The following is a 16,281-nucleotide window of genomic DNA, read 5'->3' as shown; positions in this document are numbered from 1 at the left end:
GGCTTCCCCCGCGGAAAGCGGCCCCTTCCCCGACAGATCCCGGGGGCGGCAGGCAGGCAGGGGCCCAGCCTGGCAGCTCACGGAACTCCCTGTGGCCGTGACGAGGAAGAAAGGGTCTAAGAAAACCCTCTTAGGCCTGGGGGAGGCAAATCTGTGGTTCTTCCCCCTCCCTGGCTTCAAGCTGGCATCTCAGCCTGGGGACGAGCTGCAATACCTTGCTTCAAGAGGTTCCTGTGGGTCCTGTTATGCCCCAGGACCCAGGTACCACCTGGGCGAGGAGACGTGCACTGTGCTTGGCTTGTCACGGAAATGCCTCAGAAGTTAAATTTATACAGCAGGTACTGAGCTACAGAGCATATGTAACCCTTATGCTTAAGCTGTAGCAGCTAAGGCACTAGGCATGGCAGGAGATAAGCCCTAATGATACGTCTCTGTTAGCCCGTTGCTCTGAAAAATACCTACAGGTATCTGGAGAGAGCTGTTTGCCAGGAAGTCAGTGGATTGAGCCATTTATTGATTTTTAAGGATGAAATAGAGCTATTACAAAGAAAAAGACTTGTGCAGGCAGCTTCTTTTGGAACAACTCTTGCACAACTATGTGAGAGAGCCACTCTTACCCCCCCTCTTTCTGAGAGATACTCTTGAAATTTTAATTCTCCCAGCAAGTAATGCTCCTTACAATGCTGAGAAAAAGCCTCTCACCTTTCTGGAGAGAGTTTGAACAGCACTGGATTAACATTCAAATTTCAAGTCATAGCCCTAGACCAGTTCTTTTCTGCCACAATCCTGTATGTTCCTGTGTTCCTTCCTCACAGACTTACATCTCTCAAGTTCAAGAGGATTTGTGAAATTACTGTATGGCCTTTGTTCTCCTGACAAAATTCCTCTCTATTATTAAACTTAGCACTTTATGCTAGCTGATCCCCTCCTCTTCGCAGGGAAATCTCTCCGCATTTACTATTCTGATAGAAACAATAGTGAAGGTGACATTTACTCAAACTGTTGTTTAGTGGCACTATTTATCAGATTAAAATTTCCCAGAGCATTAAAATCTGCCAAAGCCAATGTTTTCAGGTTGATCTTTAAGCAAGAACAGACGTATGTGCTGACGTGGTTTTCCTGATGAGTTAGAGTAGAACCTTTCCTACTGTTAAAGGAAAAATGCACAAGTTCAGGCACTCACTGAGCTGCTTGTTGGGGAGTTCAGGAGTCTCAAATACCACTCGCTGTTTGCAAAATGTGAAGATCAAAAGGAGAGGGGAAAAACTATGAGTTTATAGTACTTTAAATAACATCCCCCAAATGTCTACCTCTGCTCTTACGAGCCCATTCAGAAGGTGAATGAAGGGATAGTAAATGCAGCCAACTGTTTACATCTTTTCATCCCATAACTATCGCTCTAACTTTCCAGTTGAGTAACAGATTCCTGCTTTTCAGGCTGCCCATCTGATAGGAGCTAGTGTTATCTACTTAAGGGTCAGATTTTTTCCGCTGGGTTTGGCACATCTAAGATGGTGCTACTTCACATACACACACAAAAAAAAATCAGCACAAACATTAATCTTCTACAACACAAGCCTGGTAATCCTAGCCTCTACAGATTAAATGCTGGTCACCTCCTGTTGCCACTGAAGTGAACAAAATTTCACGTTAAGCTTTTCAGTTTCAACCCACATCTGTTACCTCCTTCCCTATGCTGAGAACTTTCTGATGATGATCAGAAGCAAAGTTGCAGGTGAGATCCTTGGTGACAATTGCACCCAATATAGTGATGCTTAAGTAGCATGTAGGAGGAGAGACTTTCAAAGTTGACTACAAGAGCTCAAGTGAAGCCTCCCCATTTCCCAACAGCCAATATGCTGGCCTGCTCCTCTGGTGCTTTGCCTCAAGTCTAAATACATTCTAGTTTTGTGGGTTCACTACTAAAGGGCACCATCCCTCCCATACACCTACTCCAGCAACTCTTTCACTTCACAGCCTGAATTCAAATTAATTTTTATTAGTGGAACTGAAGCCCTGTAATAAATTCTGATATGTGAACCTAGTCAGTTTTATCCTCTGTAAGGGATTAAACCAGCTAATACCTCTGTTCCTCTGACACAGAGAAGCTTGCCATGTCCAAGCATTTTACAGAATGAACCCTCTATCACCTGGGAAACTCCCCCTTGTTCTCATCTCTTTAAATGAGGACCAGCCCAGCTCAGTTAAGTTGAAGAGAAGCTGTTTTCAGAAGAAATAGTCTAGAAAGCAGTTCTGCATAAAAAAGAAAATCAGTGAGCAGCTGGTAGATGAGGAGACACTTAGAAAACAAGTAACTCCCCTACTGAGGACAGCAGTTTGCCCTGTCATCACTACATAAAAAAACCCCAACAACCCTATCCAGAGCTGCAGCTGCACAGGTGCTGGGGTGAGGGCAGGCGAGGGGAGACAGCTTCTGGGAGAGGAAGAGGCACGAGGAGTCAGTCAGCATGTCCAGTCTTGCTTATCCTCCCTCTTTGCAACAGCCCCTCTGTGCCCCACTGCACTGTTCTGGTCTCTCTATCACAACAGAATAAACTTGATATTCTTCACCTCCCTCTAACTCCAACCTATGTGATGGCCATTTATTGGAGCTGTATGTTGTGTGGATTTTCTTTTGCAGTAAAGGACTAAAGTGGTTTTTAAATGATTGACAAGGCTTATCGGTGGCTTCTAAATCACGTTTGAGTATGTCTGGGGAACTTCAGCTGCAGTGCTGCTCCGCAGCAGGCTGAAGTTTCATCTTCCATTTAGAGAAGGCCCTGGATCTTTCTAAACGTTGCCTAGCAGTGAAGGAGACAGAGCTATAAAAGACAGCATTTTCAGCATGCCGCTAAAAGTGAAATTGTGGCTGCCCCAGCCACACTTAGGCTACAAATGAGATTTCTTTGCAATGGTTGTCATGGGCCTGGTGCTGGAATCTCATGCCTACCTATTGCATTAAAAATAAATATCATAATACTTAGCACTCTCATTTGCTCTCATTTGTGTCTGAAACACAGGGAAATACTTTTGCTTTGGGGCAGTGTTTTTAGTCAGCCTTCCCTCACATTTGAGGGTTTTCCAGAAAGTCCTGGCTACGCAGAAAGATTTGGAAGGGCACAAGCAGGGTGCTGTTACACTGAACTGGAAGGAACATAGGAAAGGATTTGGAGATAAGGTCGAGAAACAAAAAAACATGGTATCTTCTGCAGAGCAAGAGGTGGAAGATCAGTGATAATGCAGGCCCAGAGGGCAGCTGGAGAAGTGGAGAGCTTTGACTTTCAGACCTGCTCAGGAATGTGGCAGAGACCCTGCAAGGGAGGCTGTGTGTCATCGGCAGTAGGCACCCAGGGGAAACAGCCACCTCATAGCCTGGGTTTCTCACAAGCAATAAAAAGCCACTTCGCATAAATGCAGTACAATTTTCTTTTCCTCCTAGCCAGTTTATTTCCCCCTCCTATGATAAGTGCCATGGGGATTGCTCACTGGGTGATGATACCCTGGGAAAAAATGGGGCAGTGCTGTCAGTGCTGGGCCCAGCGGCTTTCTGTTCTTTGCTAAGATACATTCCTAAAAGGCTGGTGAATCCAATAGAGAGTAGCAGCAGGTTCTTTTGGGGGACAGAAGACAATCAATAAGGAGAGGGCTCCTGCTCTTCAGGTTTCCCTACTTATCTTGGGACATGCCCATGTCCCCAGTCTGTGACTGTTCTGCAAGTAAGCACATGGCACAGAGTTTCAGAGCTGGGGTTCTTTCATACAGGCACAACATAAACCTGTTTTGACCTGATTCACAGCTCTGTTTCAGTGAAGCCCTCATTTCACAGAGCCTGTAAAACATGAAAAAGTTCCACCAGATTCATGCTGTCCGTTTCCCAGCTAGTCCTAAGCAGAGCAGTCTCCAGAACTGAGAGTGGTTTCTAAAACACCTGCAGCCCAGAACACGCATGTATGTAGTATCTATAGGAACTACTTCATTGCATCTATTGCCATTCCAGAACAGACTGCATCAAACAATAGTTACTGTGCACTATCAAACTACCAGACAACTGATCAGGTCAGGAATAGAAGGAGCAAATGGATAGATTACCGAACTGTTGTTCATAAGACCCATGTGACAAGAAAGACGCTTCATCTAGATTCCTCATCATCGGTAAGGATACAGTTTGAGTAGTTTTGACTATAAAGGCAATTTTTAAAAGAATTATGCCACTGCCCACTGAGATATTGCTTTAGAGTTAATCTAGGCTCTGCCAAATCAATTGGCCTGCCTGATCTATGCGTTCCGCCTATTGACATGCAGCCTGCTTTACTCTTTTGGCAGTTGTTTCAGTAAAAATTCAATGTGCTGATCTCCAGAAGCCAAGGACAAGCTAATTGCTGAAAATGGAAAGCAAGTTTAGCACCAGTGACCTGCCCTGACATGGGATTGCCACCTCCATGGCATTGTCATGCTCTAGTACCATTCTCTTTCCTGCATAAAAGGTTTCAGCCCTAAGCATAGAGGAGGAAAAGGAGGCAGCGTTCACTTTTTTCCTCCCTTCTTAACATCTTCTCTCCCCTGTTATCTAGCACCTAGAACAAGAGAAACACGAACTAAGGAGGCGATTTGAGAACAGAGAAGGAGAATGGGAAGGAAGAGTGTCTGAACTGGAAAGTGACGTAAAACAGCTGCAGGATGAGCTGGAGAGGCAGCAGGTTCACCTGCGTGAAGCCGACCGTGAGAAGACACGGGCTGTCCAGGAACTCTCCGAACAGAACCAAAGACTCCTGGACCAGCTCAGCAGGGTGAGTCACTGCGGCACGGTGAGGGCAGGCACCCAGCCACCATGGTTAGGGGAAAGGCTTGCAGCTAAGCTATAAACCACCTTTCAAGGTAAATGAGGGGGAAAGCTTCCTCTAAGGAAAAAAAAGTGGTTCTGCATCTGGTCAGATTAACACAGGTGTCCCTATAAAACTGAATTTTACACCTTTAATGAGTGCTGCATTTCACTGGCAAAACCGTTTTGTTTCTGGGTTGAGTGGTCATTTACTGTATAGACATTTCAACTGTTTTTGTATGTAAAACTGATTTAGAAAATCTGTTTCTAATTTAACAATAGGCTGAACAAATGTAGCACGCAAGAAAAAGGCTGATCTGTGACAGTGAGGTGAAAGGCTTTTTGCTGGCCTCCCTTTTTTGACATGCATTGGCTATAATGTTGTAGAATTGAACATACCATGTCATTCTAAAGATGGTGTGTCCCTGCAGATAACTTTGCCATGGTTAGATGTGTGAGAACCTACTGAAATTCCTTGGAATGGCACGTTTCAAAGAGCTTAACTTGCCTCTGAATGAAAGAGGATTTATAGTGAGGCTGCTACAAATCAGCCTAATTGACTGAGTACTTCTTCCAGCATGGGTTTCTTTCTGACAGCAAAAGACTTAACAGCATCTGCCTCCTCCCCCAGAAATTAACCTGTCTTCTAGAATTAAGAACTTTGGTTTTTTCTCCCCACTGGACAGTTAGCACAAACCATAATTTTAATGCTTGAGAACACAGTTACTCCAGCAGATGAAAGCATTTTCTTCTCACCAGTTCCTTGTCCCCAAAATAGCATAGAACAAAAACATACATCACAGACTCATGCTGAAGAGGCCTATCTAATGTTGTAAGGGCACACTTCAAACTAGATTCTCTCAGAGGTGAGTCTCTGGGGCTGACACAGGGATTGCCTAAAGGAACAGCTGAAACCTCGATCACAACACAAGGACCTGAAATGGGCCAAGTGTACAGGTCTCTTCACTTGAACTGGGTATACAGTTTTCCTGTGCCTCTGGAGGTGAGAAGAGCAGGTCTTGGGTATAACACTCTGTATTAGCACTTGGAAATCATTCCTCATTCTGCTATACATTTTCTTGTCAAGTATAAAAAAAGCCACTTAGTCTGTGGATTTGTTTTTTAACAGGCTTAAAAAAAAAAAACCACCACAAAACCAAAAACAAAGCTACCCCCTCAACTTCCTTAACTCAGGAACACTAAGTTTATCCTAGCAGATGAGCTAGTGAAGATCTTTCACCTTGCTATACATTTTCTTGTCAAGTATAAAAAAAGCCACTTAGTCTGTGGATTTGTTTTTTAACAAGGCTTAAAAAAAAAAACCACCACAACACCAAAAACAAACGCTACCCCCTCAACTTCCTTAACTCAGGAACACTAAGTTTATCCTAGCAGATGAGCTAGTGAAGATCTTTCACCTCTTCTCTAGACAGAACATATTTCACATACAACATGGATGAGAAATTCCACCCAAGCCCTTGCAGAGCTCCTGTGCTGTGTCAGGTTTCTTATCCAGGGCTAAGAACTTGGCTCCCATCAGATTTTGTGACCCTCAGTGATTTTCTGTGTATGCATGATTTCCATCACTGGCTGGGAAATGTAAAATTTGTTATGGTGCCAGCATAAGCGCAAAGACCAGTCTAGAAGATAGGAGAGGAAAACCAGACAGCTTGCTTTGGGCTTTAAAACACATGGGATTATCCTCACATGACACTTGTGCTACAGGAGCCCCTCGCAGTCCAGATGCTCAGAGAGCAGCTCAGCTAAGCCTTGTGTAACCACCAGGTTAGGTCTACCAGTATGCAATGTCCAAGCATAGGTTTTGTTCCCTTAACTCCCTATATTACTGCCAGAAGTAGTCTTCATCCACCCACTTCAGAACTGCCACATCTGGGAAAAAGTTGAGTCTTGGTATTGCCCTCACTGCTCCAGCCCTGCTCCCAACTTGGAGAAGGCGGCTGTTGTTCTCCAATGCAGAAAAAGCAGACAGGTTATATTTGCCAAGGCACAATTTAGTGCTCATTGAGTTTGTCACCTACCTAAAGCTTGCTAGCAAGGGTGTAAACAGTCTTCCTAGAGTCATGAGGATCTGGGCAAATCAAAATAGAGCTGGAAAAGGTCTGTTGTCCTTCATCCAGGGCTTTGGTTGAGGCTTTTTAAAATCTCAGCTTTATATTAGCACTTGATTACTGGGTGCTTAGTATTCCACATTTGCTGCTCCACAGTGCAATTGCACTCTTATTTGTCTGGCCTCTTATTCTGAAGAGGTTATGCACATAATCCTTGAAGCAGTGGTGGTGCTTAAACCCTGCACCCACATGGTTCTGGCTCCTGTTACTACTTAGGCTTTTGATAAATAAAGAGGACAAACACAGCTGCATGGATGTGCTTGCCTACAGCTGCATTGCCATAGGCTGGAGTCTTGCTAAGGATCATGAACTGAGCACCAGGAGAGGAAAAACCCTACAAAGAAGTGCTGTTACAGTTTCTGTGAACTTTGAGGTGTTGCTGGTATCCTCCTTGTGTTCCTGGGTCTGCATTTTGCACCTGCATTTTGTGTCACAGTGGGTTGTTTGGGAGGAGAGGGTTAGGAGAACTCTGTGATAAGGCAACAAAAGCCTTATTCAGAGCCTCCACTCTGCCCCATCTGACACTGTATACACTACTGGAGGCTTCACTCACAGGACAGAAAGAAAGGTTGCTCTCTAGTACGAGTAGCTCTATACTAGTAGGTACTAGCTCTTTAAATCTGAATTTCTACAGTTTTTAGCAATTAACACCTCATGGCCCAATTTCACAGTACTTGAGCATCTCTCTCCTGGGGCAGGTATTCCCTTGGCACTAGAGGCTGTGTATGTCAAATGACAGTCTCAGCCTCACCAGCTGCCAGCCCACGTGGTCCTGTTTGCTCCTCCCAGGGTGCCTGGGCTTCAGCCCCCTTTTACCTCAAAGCAGGGCAACATCCACCATTTACTTCATCTTACCCCCACCCCCTCCCTCCTGCTGCTGTGATATTCTTTCATCAACTTACTAAGCTTTAGGACATTTTGTTAACCCTGCCTTCCCCAGAGATGAAAGGTCAACCAAAGCACATAGTTCTTTCCAGTCTAAACCTGGCACAAATGCTAACCAGCCAAGCACGCAGTCCCACACGCCCACACAAGGATAGCAAAGCTACCTGGAAATCTCTGACTTGCAATTAAAGTATGGGACTGGAAAAAAAATCCATCCTAAATTCTGGCAAAGACCAGTAAGGAAAACTCAGGGATGGGGATTTTAAGTCTGTTCCAGTCTCTAAAAATGGGGTAACTCTCTTGCCTTAGAGTCACCAAGAGGCCAAAATAAGGTCCATAAAATGATTTGATATCTTCGGATGAGACAATATAGGAGAACTTTACATATCTAATAATAGTAAGTAGGCTATAAGGAACTTTGCCTCCTCTTGAAATACAGCCTTTTGTGTGGTTCTCTGCTTTTAGCAGAATGGAGATACTGCCCGGGGTTATAGCAGTATTAAACCATGGGGAAATTAGGTGGGCTGGACTGGGAGCTCATAGTGAAAGACACGATTCAGATGCCAAAGATCAAGTTTAAGATCTCCACAGTAACCTTATTTTTTAATTTGCTAAGTGATGATTAAAATCCATTCTGCATGTTGATTTGATTTCCCTCCCCCTGCCTCAGCACATCAAAGCATGTAGTAACTCTCAGCAGTGTGTCCACACCAAGCTAAATGCCGATTTTACCTAGAACTGCAGAGCACATTCCAAGCAGTATGCCAAAGTACATACCACTCACCATAAATGCTCAAAGATAAAGAATAGGAGTCAAAGTACAGTTTTGCTGAGAAAGTCAAGGCTTGGGAATTATTATGTGTTCTGTTTCCAGTTCCTTCAGTCTCTCCCATCTGTTTCAGTTCCTTATTTGGAAAAAGAAAATCCTATGCTTTCTGTCCTTTTAAGTTATAAAATTTTTGGGGGGAATAGGTATAGACAAAGGTCTCCTCTTACATGTGCCCACAGCATCTAACACAGCAAGAGTCCTGTCCCCACCTTTGGGCTTCTAGGAGCTACTAATACAAATAATAACAAGCAGACCTCTTCCTATAATGAGGCAACATATTACTACTTTGTCAGGAAGTGAATGAAAAAAAATACTTTCACACTGTTTCTAAGTGGCTTCACCAGATGGCTTTCCCACACATTTCCTGCTACCAAGCTCTGGGCTCCTGTAGCTGTTTGCTGCATGTAGCTTGGGTGAGGATGTATCCTTCCCAGTTCAGTTGCGCTTCTTTTATGGTACATAAAGCATAAGGAAGTAATTTCACAATGTCAAGCTCAGGTAGTTTTTGCAATGAAAATCTGTTTTCAGTGGCAGGAAGAAGTGTGTCATCTTGCACCACTGAAATAGCTCTTTGTGTTTAGAGAAGAGCGCTTGGCTGCTGTGGCATCCCTTGGAGGGGCCCTCAATCACCAAGTTCTTATATTCACTCAGCATTTAGTGCCAACATACTGCTACAAAGAATGAGGTGTTTCAGTCAATCCCTCTGGTACAGCAAGAAAATGATCAGCCAGCCCACAAGTCTCCAAAGGAGGTTTTATTTGCTAGCCACAAAACCTTCCTTTCAGTAATATTTCAGTTGAAGGAGTTTTGTTTCTAACTTTACATTGTAACATGCACCATAGCTTCAGAGAACTGGTAGGCCCTACCTGGCTTTGATTTGAGAGAAGCATGTTTTTATTCAAGAATGAACTTTGCCTTTCCAAATCACTTATTTTAAATATATCCTTTTGTGGTCAACAACATACTTCTAAGAGAAGCGTCTCTGTTGTCAATTATTGATTTGAAGAGCTTTTACTGAATGGTTGTTTGTTGGGTCTATCAGCACAGGAACAATGTTGGTTTTAAGAAAACCAGACTGATCATTGAAAAAAGTTACTGGAACAAGCATGCCGGGTAAGATTCACTGCTTTTGCCAGAGAATCTGTAGCCATTACACTATGAGCTAGCTTGTCTTTAATTCCTTATCTGTACAGATGCTTAATACAAGCCTCCTTATGTTTCTTGTTTATTAAGTTGTCTCCAATAGCCCAGCAGGATATATTGGGAAACTCTGGGCTTAACAGAGAGGCAAGTAAGTCACACTGAATTTAAGTACTGCTTCATGGATTTTATTTTTAAACAGAAGAGGATCCTGAGTGGACCTACGCTCAAGAAGAGCTGCTTTGACTAGCCCCACATTTCAAGGTGCATGTCAGTCACTATAGTGAATTCTTTTTCATTAGAAGTTTCTAGTTTTTGCTGTGGCTCAAAGTGTTTACTGGACCTATTCAGTAAGAAGTTGCTTACTGTAAGGAACTCCACACTGAGCTATTCAATAGCACATGGAGTCCTGCATAGCAAACCTTGATCTGCATCACCTCTGAGCAGTCCAAATTCAATGGAGGGGGAAGATCACTGAGAAAAGGCAGCATCCCTTCCTGTTGCAGGGGCTGAAGTACTTGCATTTCATGGCAGCTTAGGTAGGGCTTAAGTAGGATAGGCAGACAGCCCTTCCAGCCCTGCTTTGTGCCTGGCATAAGGCACACTTACACACAGTGGGGTGAGAGGAAAGCAGATACCAGCACAAGACAGAGCCAAACACTGAAGCCAGCAAACCTCCCATTAACCACATCAAGCACCCTTCAGCTCCCTGCCCCTCTGCAGCATTAGCAGATCCCAGCACTACGTAACCAGATCCCTGATCACCCAGTGAATACTGATTAGTGCACACGCAGGAAAGGCTCCTTCTCACCAGCTACTTCTCCCCTAGCAGAGAGCACTTGTTAATAATTCAGCTTCATGCCACATCAAGACTGGAGTGCTGAGGCTTTCTATGCTAAAGCTGTAAATATAGGACGTGACTGCAGCTGCGTGTTCTTGCCTGCAAGCCCTTCAATGAAATGATTCAGTGCCCTAGAAGGTAATGAAGAAACATCTTGAGGTCACTGCCGAGTGGCACTCACCCACCATCCATCTGGGGGAAGGGAGACAGGCAGGAAGAAAGGCTCAACCCTCTGCTGAGAGTCTGGCCAATCTTGCAGCACCCATTAACCCCATTTTAAGGCACCCAGAGCTTCAGGAGCCAACTGGAACAGGGCCATCCGGACACCAAGGCATAAATGCAGCAACACTAAAGAAGCAATTTCAGCAAAGATGGGGGGAGGCACCCCTGCACAGTTTGCCCAAAGATTTTGCACTCACCCATTTAATTAAAGATTTTTACCCTTATATCCTTTGGTTTAAGTACTGGTGAGCACTGAGGGAACAGGTAGAAAGCCATACACAGAGTAAAACAGGGGCACACACTGCTACTGAACCACAGTGCAAAGCTCTCCCTAGGGAAAGGGTTAAGAAATTACTATTAAAAATTTTTAAAAATGTTACTATTAAGGCAGTGGAACTACACAAATCCCTGCTCCTGGGAAAGAGGAGAGCATCCATTAGTCCCAGGGGCTGGGTGGGACCCTCATCCTCCCCCAGGGCAGTGCAGCAGGTACCCCACTATCCCTGAGGACCCCTTGCTGGTTGCTAGGTGACAGCACACCGTGGTCCCAGCTGGTGACGTTGCTGTGACAACCGGGTGTGATTTCTCTGCTTGTAATGCTGTGACAGTCAGCGGACACGCAGGGAGACGCACTTGTGACGTCTGAGGCAGGCAGGCGGATAGCAGAGGCCTGTCTGCCACCCCCGTGGGCTCAGCTCACTGCCAGCACGCGTCCCTGGCATCTGCCACTTCATCCCCCCTGCCCCATTTCTTCCTCTGTTCACAGCAATTTTCCCCCCAAAATCACCCTGGAGATCTCCCAGCCCAAGGCAGCCTGTTGTCCACACCACCAACAGTGAGCTTTTGCACCTGCTGGGGGAAAAGGTAAACATTTTATTTTCTTGGTTAAAAGAGCTCCTTGTGAGCACAACCCACACAAAGGTGACTCCGCCAGAGCTTGGCATAATGCATCTCCCCCTGTGAGTTCAACTCAGTGAGCACAGCCCAAAACAAATTATTATCAGCCAGAGCCACTTAACCTCCACGCTGTGCATGGCTCATCTTATATCCTCAGAGGCTTGTGGTGCATGGATGGAGCAGCAGAGGCTGGCTCCATGAGACACACCCAGAAGCCCAGACCTCCTGCTCCCCACACTTTGAGCAGCACATCAGCACAGAGTGAGTGTCTGGAGCACTATCTAGGACAAATATACATAAGCATTAAGCACCTGATAGTTAACCATACACTGCTCTTCTCTGCACTTCAGCTGAGCCCAGCTCACAGCCCAGCTTTCACCTCTAGCAAGTGGTTCTGGAACAGATTTCAGGAGTTTCTGCAAGGCTTCTGCCTTGAGACATTAGCAGCACCACTAAGCCATGAACATCTGAAAGCAGGAATACAACATGAAACTGAAGGTGAACTTGTTCTGGGGAGTGAGGAGATTAAAAATGAGAAGTAGCCCCTCCCCTCTCACGCTGCACTAGAAATTTTAAGTGGCTATTCTGTTTGGGTCCAACTCTTCATGTTTATAGGAACTGTTTTATTATGCAGTAGCTCAGAGGTAGGGACACATGGGCAGAAGAGATTTTTTTCAAAATATTTCTGCTTATTCACACTTGCTGTAAACACTTCCTCCAGGAGATTCTAGAAAGTAGGACACAGAAGGTGTTTTCATCCAGCCACTGCATTACTAGCTAGAACCGGAGCTAAACATGATTGAAGGCTTTGCAAATATCTACATAAGAAAACCCCAATTAGAAGCATTTGATCTTTAAAGAGCCATTTTGGATTATAAAGTTTGCACACCTTATAATGAAAGTCTTTAAATTCCCTTTAAGTAGGATTGTTTTTTCTAAATGCAATTTAGTAGACAACAGCTCAAGAGGGAGGTCTCTTCTACACTGAGGGGTTTTTTGGCCAGCTGTATTAGGTGCTCTGATTACCCATGAAATCAGAGAGGCCCCTTGCAAAATAGCCTAGAACTTAAACAACATTTTGTTTAAAATGGCATTTAGCAAAACCCATTTTATTTTGAGCACAGATACAGGATCAGCAAGACTCTCTTGCTGACTTCTGATGGATGCTGCAATGCAATACAGAGCTGGCTTATTCTTGGCAGTACCACCCATGGGGGTGGGAAATGCCACCATAGATGGGAACAAGAAGCTGTCTAGAGGTGAGAGTACAACAGGAAACAACTTGACAGATCAGGACGTAAATCAACTGACCTGCATGACAGAGTGACAGGGGTAAAAGGTTGCTCATAAGTAGACCAAGAAAGCATTTCATTTGGACGTTGGCCTAAGTTTCATTAGGTGTCCTCCTACCACAGACTCAGTTCTGTAGCTACAGAGATTTGCACCAGATTTCCTTCATGGACAGGATCCTCATCAGTGTCAGAGATAGGGACACCACCAAGATCAGAAGTGCTTGGAACATTTCCATTAACTGTTCTCGTCATCTCCTAACTATTCTTCTCTGGAAAGTTGTAATGTTGAAACAGTCAAAGAACATTTTTAAAAGGAATTACTTGGATATATTCAGCTGGGTTATGATTCTGCCAAGATTAACACAGTAATGCAAATGTGTAATAAATGTAGAACTATCACAGAACAGTTACAAGATCTGGGGATATATGGGTACCTAAAGCAGCCAGCTGACTTGACTTTGCCCTTTAAATACCATTTACTAGTTCCACTGTGCAGTTCATATGACACAGAAAAAAAATCTCTTGTGTTTTGTCTTCATTGCTTCCCCCTTCTCTTTTGTCCCTTAGTCTTTCTCCCCTCCTGGATACATCTCAAAAATCAGTTGAAGCTTAAGTTGTCACCAGCCTCAGGCTGGTAGTTGTCTGCGGTTTTGTTCCTTAAGCTGATGTGAGACCATCTTATCCCTCTGTTCCTTTGGGGTTAGCTTGGCCTCCACTTTCAATATACCAAGGGGGAAAATTTAGCCTTGAGATTCCCTTATTCTCCACATCCTTGGAAGTCTGTTCCTGAATCCACTTCCAGACTTGGCAGAGTTTTGTAGTAACAGGGGTGCTCTTAGAAAGCTATTCCATTTGGCAACTATTTAGCGTAAGTTGTTCACGTTTATTTGTTGAACAAAGTACCTTTGTATTTTGTTGCCTACAAGCTCAGATCAAGGAACACTGAAGTCTTCTGCAATTCAAGTATAGACCAGCAGATTGGTTGCTCACAGCAGGGTCACAAGGCAGGCACAAACAGTAAGACTTGCTAGAGGGAAGGGTCTATACTTACAGAAGAGATCCGTAGTCCCAGTAGCTTTTGCAGGTGAAGTGTTTCAGGACCAAGTAAACACCCACAAGTTTTAACAGAAGGGGAGCTTTCCGGGAAGTACTTAAAAAGCTCCCCTTTGTTTCTTTACTTGGTTAGCAAGTGATTTGCATAGATTTTATTGCATCACCAGAAAATCCAGGCACTGACAGACTAGGCAATAATTGTCCGTGTAAGTCAACAAACAAGACCCTAGTAAAGGAAAAATCCCCTCTCCACTTTGGCAGACTGCACAAGAATTTGAGCTTTTCTCTTGATCTTACAAAATGGGGATGAATTGGGGTTTTTTTTGTTTAAAGTGTGGATTAGGAATTTAGTGCGCTATGTCCTATACTGAAAGTGTAGCACCCCAGGAAAAAGCTAGCAGTCCAGATATTTCTCCTTTGTAGAGTTTAAGCTTTATTCTCCATATCCCTTACATAAAGGACAACGTGTATGAATTGCAGGATACCCAGGAGACTAGACATGAAGAAAAACTTCCTAGCTGTAAGGTTAGCCAAGTAGAACAGATGGCCCAGAGATTCTACAAGGTCTCCATCAAAGGAAGCTTTCAGGAAGTGGCCAAGTAGTCACCAGTCAGACAGGGCTGGCCAATTTTTGCCTTGGCATGAGAAGAACTAGACAAAGTTAAGTCTAAAAGAGGCCTTCTGAGGTTTCTCTGTCTTTTATGCAGGCAAGATTTTTCAGTAACATCAGGTCAAGCCTTCCTGCTATTTATGAATATTGAAGGAAGGAGGCAGAGAAGCCTGAAGGAATACTCATAGAAATAAGTGATCCCTAAGCCTTTGGAACAGACTTGCATTTTCACTCTACATGGGCATAACATAACTGAGCAGTGAAAACAAATGTAAACAGGGAACTATTCAGAAGTAGGTTCCAACCTTTCTTGAACATGAGTTCTTGAACAGACTCAGATACTGGGGGAATCATGCTTTCCAGCAGATTTATGTTTAGATGAAGCCAAAGAAGAAAGCCTGAAATGACTGTTTGTTCAAAAGAGATTTGTAGAATTTAGCAGTGTGATATTTGTCCAAATAGCATCTATTGATTGTCTATGAAGTTGCACAGGGATTTGAGAACTCAAATTATTTCTGTAGTTTTTTCATCTAATCTAGAGAGATTTATTCCTCTAGGCTTTACTGGATATTGTATTTCACTTTGTGCACAAATTCCTCCTAAATGTTGTACTTCTTACTCTTTATTTCCCTCTCCACCTTAAGCACAAGGGACCAGACATCTTGGGGAAGACTAATAAATATTCAAAGCTTTAAGAGCTCAAGGCAAACGCTTATGAAATTGATGATTTCATTAATACTACTACCTCTTCCTGGGGCCTTTCTGTTCCTGAAGCACTGCTGCCATGGGCACAGGCCCTTACCTTGCAGAACTGCAGACAAGGAAGGGTCTCCCAGTCTCGGTCTGCTTTATCAACCCCTGCTGCAAGAAACCACTACATCCCCAGATCTGCTGAGCTACCCCCTATTCGTCTCAGTCAAGGCAAGACAGCACCAAAAGCCACTAATAAACCTGCTCAGGCTCATCGGTTTGTTTTCATGGTACAGAGGAATGAGCTCAGCCCAGAGAGGCAGAAAAGGATAATACACACTTGGGAACAGCACTTTTTAACCCCCTGAGAGATGCAATTATATATCCCTGGTGCTTTTAAAGCCAAGTAAACACAGACACCTCAAGATTTCCCAGGCAGCACCATGCATTCACGTAGAACCCATGCCAGACACAGACCCCAAAACAAGCAAATAGAGAATGGTGCCATTTAAGAGCAGGACTGGAGGCAGGCAGAAACACTGCTCAGAAGCAATTTTCTTGACTGGCTGGAATAGGCAGGCCAAGCACCATTTTACTTTTAACCCCTTGAAGGGAAGGCAGGTGCTACTGCAGAAACCTCTACTGAGATTGTAGCCATTGATTTGTAAATCTAAAGCAACTCCTCAAAACCCACCTACAGAGGATTAACAGGTTGATTTACTTCATTTAAAGAGGCCTCCTCCATTCCAGACATTATCCAACCCAGCAGCTCAGAGCTGCTTACCAGTATTAACTCTGGCACCAGGAGACACAGCCCATCAGCTGCAGGCTGGCTCTCAGCAGTACCTTCCTTTCAAAGGAGTCATTTGCTTTG

At 44.2% G+C, this 16,281-nt stretch overlaps 1 protein-coding gene across 1 annotated transcript in view; it reads left to right on the top strand.

The window, feature by feature from the left end:
• The window catches only part of BICDL1 (BICD family like cargo adaptor 1), a 49,196-nt gene that overhangs the window by 493 nt on the left and 32,422 nt on the right, over nucleotides 1-16,281 (top strand). The window contains exon 2 of the mRNA XM_009642886.1: nucleotides 4,572-4,787. Coding sequence (XP_009641181.1) covers nucleotides 4,572-4,787 — 216 coding nt within the window. The remainder of the gene's footprint in view (nucleotides 1-4,571; nucleotides 4,788-16,281) is intronic.

Source organism: Egretta garzetta, unplaced genomic scaffold (assembly GCF_000687185.1).
Source record: "Egretta garzetta isolate BGI_Z169 unplaced genomic scaffold, ASM68718v1 scaffold7, whole genome shotgun sequence".
Lineage (NCBI taxonomy): Eukaryota > Metazoa > Chordata > Aves > Pelecaniformes > Ardeidae > Egretta > Egretta garzetta.
Note: the sequence above shows the minus strand (reverse complement) of the source record. Positions and strands in the feature narration are given on the sequence as shown.